Genomic DNA, 6,143 nt, shown 5'->3' with positions numbered 1-6,143 from the left:
ACACACACGTTTTACCCAAAGTTCCTCTTTTTTACCACAAGTGCCCCTCTCTGTACTGCGACAAGTGCCCTCAGAGCTGCAAAAAGTGTCCTCAGAGCGGCCCAAAGAGCCCTCATAGCGGACATAAGTGTCCCTGACAACGTTCGATCAGCATACAGAACCTTAAGCTTTGTTTTTTCAGAAACTCCTATCAGGGTGACTTTTGGAGCAAAATTTGCCACCGAGCGCACTAGTCTGAGTCTCCTTACCCATCTTTGGACTGGCCTAAGCATTGACCTGATCACTGACCTTATAGCAAACGGTGCCGTGTTTCAGATGTCCATCCACCCATAAAGCTAAAGGAGTGTGTTCAGTCAAAATAAATGTGTGATTTATCTGCCTTAATACGCGATTATTGCGATGTTTTTCTGATTACTCATATGTATGAACAAATTCTTTTTTACAGCCCTGTGGATGTGGTAGAGTATTTTAGTTGTGAGCTTTTCATTTGTGTGTGATCTAAAATATTAGGTTATGTGTGTGTGTGTGTGACAGCATTTCAGTAGAGAGAGCATTTCAGTGTGTGTGCGTGTGAACACGTTTTAGTAGGTGTTTATGTTTGTCGGTAGTAAATGTGAGAGCATTTCAGGAGTGTTTCACAGTGTTTTGGGATCTGTATAAAATTCAAATGAGCAGACTGAAACAATTTTGTTTGCAAGAACTTTGTTTTCATGTCATCAATATTTACAGTCAGAAGTGGTTCAAACACGCTTTCATGGTCTGGTCAGTGACTCAACTCTTTGCTGAGCGCCTGTGCAAAACACTACTTATGCGTTTGTCCATCTTTGTTGATGACGTTCTTGAGAAGCGTGACCAGGGATCTCTGCTTGGTCTCATCCCACCCCTTCATGAAGCCACCGTAGCGTTTACTGGCAGGTGGGCTGCTCCAGCGAAAGTGCTTCATCTTGTAGGAGTCGCCTTTCTTCTGGACGCCATCCTTCTCCATCACCTCATTTTCCTCCGTTCCTGCCGGCAACTCATTGATTAAATCACGCCTCATCTCTCCTGGGAAAACTTCACTCGACTCCTCCTCCACATCGTTGGACATGTACACTTTAATGGGGCGCCGTTTTCGGCCTACGGGCTTCCCCCAGCGGAAATGCTCCATGGAGTAAGAGCGCTTGGCAGGGGCAGAGGTGTCAGAGTCGGTCAGAAGGGGAGGCTGCAGTGAGGCGGTGTCAGGATTCAGGTCACTGAGGTCGGTGTGACAGAGTTGCAGACACTCCTGAAGTGAAGTAACATAAATACAAATAAGTTAGGTTGCACTGAGGCAGGATGTTCTATGGGGAGGCTGCAGTCGTGTTTTACCATCATGCTTGTTGAGTCCAACTCCTGACAGGCCGCATCTTCCCAACACTGACTGGCGGCTCCTCTGGCCACACCCACAATCACCACGGTCACCAACAGCCATACAGGACACATCCTCCTGCTAATTGAGTAAACGCACGCACATACGCACACATGGATATATATACATGGTAACATCATAACTCCTCAGGAGTGATATTAGTCGTTTTTTTAAAATTGTCATTATTGAACACATACAATAACGAATAAACACAAGATGAAAGGGGGAAAAACAATGTACATATTCAATAGGGGTGGCACGGTGGCGACTGGTTAGAGCGTCAGCCTCACAGTTCTGAGGACCCGGGTTCAATCCCCGGCCCCGCCTGTGTGGAGTTTGCATGTTCTCCCCGTGCCTGCGTGGGTTTTCTCCGGGCACTCCGGTTTCCTCCCACATCCCAAAAGCATGCATTAATTGGAGACTCTAAATTGCCCGTAGGTGTGACTGTGCGTGCGAATGGTTGTTAGTTTGCCCGATGATAGCTGGGATAGGCTCCAGCACGCCTGCGACCCTAGTGAGGAGAAGCGGCTCAGAAAATGGATGGGTGGATGGATATTCAATAGGGGTAGGAAGAAGTAAAAAAAACAAAAAAAAAACTTATCAGGTCCTACCCCTAATTCTGAATACAGATTTGACAATATATTTGATAATAGTAATGAAATAGGAAGCTAATCATATACAGTATATTCTAAGTATCCAAAAATAACAGGTCCATCTAAAATAATCACAACATTCAAGCTAACATTGCCAACTTCTTCGTTGTGATCAGTTTTATTTATTCATTTATTTATTGCTTATACCTGATTTGTATATTTATTTATCACTCTTATTTTAAACATTTTAAACAGAGTAAGAGAGCTACGTTTTCAGTTCATTATCTTAATCATTGCACGAGTTAACTCCTAAAACGGAGAGACATCTCTGTTTTATATTTGTTCTTGTGTTAGATTTTTTAAATACACCTGTTCCCCTCAGATTATCACAAAAATTAATTGATCAAAATTAAGTCTTACCTCTCAACTGTCTTTGTCTTCATTCTCTGATGATTGCTGGGTTCTTGTATCGTCTTGGATCAACCCACTTTTTATATTGTCTGCCAGGGCCACATACACATTGACACACACACACGCCCACGCATACGAATGACATCATCACCAGCCATTCATAACTTTTCTCCTCCAGCCTTTCTTTGACAAATATTTGCTGATTAATTGACCATGTGACAAAAGCGTCACTCATGGGCGTCACTCATGGGCGACAATCAGCCACACACGTTAGGGGAAAAAAAAAATAATTCGCTTTTGTGTGGTAAATGTCAAACATCGGGTTCTGTAGATTAACACCAGGCTGGTATGTCGTCAGTGGGATTCTAACCTGCAGACTGAAGTGTATGGTTACACGCCTGCACACCTGCTGCAGAGGCGTCCTTTTGTCTGCAGGCTCAGCATCGTTCAATAAGATTCTCTACGGCTCTGTTGGCTTCCACATAACCTGGGATTGTACTGTACTTTGCTACTGAGATTTTAAAATTCACTCTCAAATCCAAAGGTTTTCAACATCCGAGAGGTGCTTTTTTTTCTCTCTCTCTTAAAGTGAGCTTTGACCCTTGGCTGGGTTATTTTGAACATTAAAACAGTGCCCCCCCCCAAAAAATACATTTAAAAAAAAAAAAAAAAAAAAAAAAGAACAATCAGCAATAGACAATGAAACACTTAGAGACACTGTAAAGTAGACTTTACACCGATTTTATCGGGCTGATTTGTATCGGCTGATATTTAGCATTTTATGCTGATCGGTTGATCGGCTTTAATGTCATAATTCGCCGTTGATCGGCTCTGCAAAAGACATCCGCCATCGTGCACAGTATATTTTAATCCAAAAGTTGTTGACTTTTAGCCTTGTCGCGCGTCTATGGACGTACTATTGGAAATATCTGACAGCCAATAAAGTTATTTAAAAAAAATAAAAAATTGTGTGGAACAGACAACACGTCTGAGACCAACAACACTTAATGCCCAGATCAGACTACAAGACAAATTTGCTCTTTCACGGTTGCACTGTCAGACTACTGCAATAAAATCTTGTATTCCGATACCACCGCATCCCGTTTTTTTACAATCATTGGGCTTGATCTTGTCAATGCAAATGCGACCGGATACACTTGTTACCTTGGCGACGACGACAAGAGTGGAGCGCGCCAACTTTGTATTATAAGGACAAAATGGGAAAAAACATGTGTTGGTGGTCACCGGTGCTCAGGACAGGAGAGGACGTTCGTTTAAGGCTTGCTTGAGGTATGTTCCCATACTTTGAATACGATACGGCTCGCAAGCGGGCAACAAAACGTTATGTAGCCTAGCAAGCTAGCGGTAGCACGAACGGTTGGACGTAAACATGCCGCCGTTCTGTCAAATCATGCTCTAAAGTTTCGGTGTGGGTGAAGTAATTTAATTAAAAATAAAGTAATTTAATTACAGTAAGTTAGCACCCATTATTTCTGTCATGTAATGTTGGTTTGACCTGACTGATTAGAATACACGATCTGACTAGAGCAGTGATTTTCAACCTTTATGGAGCCAAGGAATTGACAAATCTCACAGCACACCAACAAACAAAAATGTCACAAAAGGTGGATACATTAATTACTGTATTTACTTCCTGCCATCTAATAGAAGACAATTTATCATTTGTTCTGTCTGTCACTATGCCTCACTGGCATAAATAGATGAACAAAGATACATTATTTCTTGTAAATATAATTTTTTGAACAATTAAGTACACAAGTATATACAGTAAATGAACAGGTCATTTAAATAGACACATTCCTCCATCTTGTGATCGGATCGGTGATCGGTTATGTTTTTTTTCAACACGCTGATCGTGTAAAGCCTACTGTAAAGTGAGTTCAGAGATTTGTTTCCGAATACATTATTTTTATTTGAAGATAATTGCTGAAAACACATGCAAAGACTGAGAACTATGTCGTACTCATTTGTAGAGATGTAGGGTAAAACTATTTTTCACCACTTTGGTTTTTCCTGATTTTTTGTGTGACGTACTTTGGAGTCCAGCTTGAGTCTCCCCACCTACTCTATATAAGACCCAGCGTTCCTTCGTTAGCATCAGCTGCTGTCTGGTGCAATTGCAACATGCAGTTCACTAGCTATCTAACACTGCACCCCAACAATTAACCTTTCCCTCATATAGTCCACTGGCATGGCTGCTTTAGAGCGCCTCGTTGTCGGCAGTGAGTGTGCGCACATCTCTGAAAGAAGTCGGAAGAGTGAGGAGCGGGAAGTCCAACGTGACAGCCAGTGAAAGGACCTGGTCTCCTCACTTGTGTGGCTGCTTTAGAACGCCTCATTGTTGTGGCCTAGAAGAAGCCCGCAATGACCAAGTGGGATGTAATACAGCCACAGAAGGCTTAAGGCGTTTATAGTTTCATGGGTCCAATCATGTTTGTTCGTTTGTTTAATTTGGATCTCCGTTAGCATAAGCATCAGCTGTATGCTATTCTTCCTGGGGTCCACAAGTAGTAGTTACAGTATCTATAGGAAGTTGCTAGACAAGTGGTTCTTAACTTGGGTTCGATCAAACCCCAGGGGTTCAGTGAGTCAGTCTCAGGGGTTCAGCAGAGGTCAAGACACACACTCCTGAAGAATCAGAATCATCTCTATTTGCCAAGTATGTCCAAAAAATACACAAGGAATTTGTCTCCTGGGCTGGTTTCGTACGACAACAGACATTCAATTGACAGAGAACACTTTTGAGACATAAAGACATTGACAAAAACAGTCACTGAGGAATAAAAGGTTGCTAGTTATCTGGTAATGCCGGGACAAATTATGATTTTTTTTTTTTGACAATTGTGCAAAAAGATGCAGAGTCCTCTAGCATTTAGAGCAGTTTGAATGACTAATATAGCAATAGTCCGGTGGAATGACCATTGTGCAAAGGGTGCCGAGATTTCAAGGAATGTATGCAGTTTAAAGTGACTAGTAGTGCGATAATCTGGGACAATGTTGATTGTGCAAATGTTGCAGATACTCCTCAGTCAGTGTGCAAATGGGGAAGATGCTACTCTGGCATGAGTGGCCAGTATTGGTCAACAACAGATATGCAAATAGTGCAGCGTGGCGAGACTACTACAGTGAGTGTACGAGTAGTATATAATTGGCCCGGCAGAAATGTAACAACAAACCCAAGACAAAAAAAAATGGCAGCATGTTGCAATGGAATTGTAGGTTTGCTGTTTAAGAAGTTGATTGCAAGAGGGAAGAAGCTGTTGGAATGTCTGCTAGTTCTAGTTTGCATTGATCGGTAGCGCCAACCTGAGGGAAGGAGCTGTTTTCAAGTTGGTTCCACCTCTAACAGTGTAAATGTGTGTAAATATCCCCTCCATGCAGTTACTATGCAGTACTGAAGTAAGACTTGTGTGACAATGCATAGGGTGTAACTTAACTAGTTCCTGGTCAGGTTTTAGAATATAATGAAAGAATGTACTGAATACAAAAAAAATACTATTAACTAATAAAACCATAATAAATACCATGAATAAATAAATTTAGCCAATATGTTGTCTGAGTGTGTGTGTGTGTGTGTGTGTTTGTGTGTGTGTGTGCGCCTGCCTGTGAAACGCCACTGATCATGAGATGTTCCTTCTCCATATTTTTCTCTTCCCAAATTGACCTTGGTTTCATCTGTCCGTAATCTGAGTTGATTCTAAACACGAGAGGTCTAAAATCTAATCTGGCTT

The 6,143-nt window shown here is 41.9% G+C and overlaps 1 protein-coding gene across 1 annotated transcript; it reads right to left on the bottom strand.

Moving 5' to 3' along the window:
• Positions 1-685: 685 nt before the first annotated feature.
• pomca (proopiomelanocortin a) lies at positions 686-2,534 on the bottom strand. Its single transcript, XM_061786785.1, has 3 exons — positions 2,401-2,534; positions 1,348-1,468; positions 686-1,264 (listed from the first exon to the last, which is right to left on the bottom strand). Exons 1-3 carry the CDS (start codon positions 2,421-2,423, stop codon positions 803-805), a joined length of 606 nt encoding a protein of 201 aa, XP_061642769.1. The 5' UTR covers positions 2,424-2,534; the 3' UTR covers positions 686-802.
• Positions 2,535-6,143: the final 3,609 nt, after the last annotated feature.

Source organism: Phyllopteryx taeniolatus, chromosome 1 (assembly GCF_024500385.1).
Source record: "Phyllopteryx taeniolatus isolate TA_2022b chromosome 1, UOR_Ptae_1.2, whole genome shotgun sequence".
Taxonomy (NCBI): Eukaryota; Metazoa; Chordata; class Actinopteri; order Syngnathiformes; family Syngnathidae; genus Phyllopteryx; species Phyllopteryx taeniolatus.
This window is presented reverse-complemented; position numbering and strand designations above follow the sequence as displayed.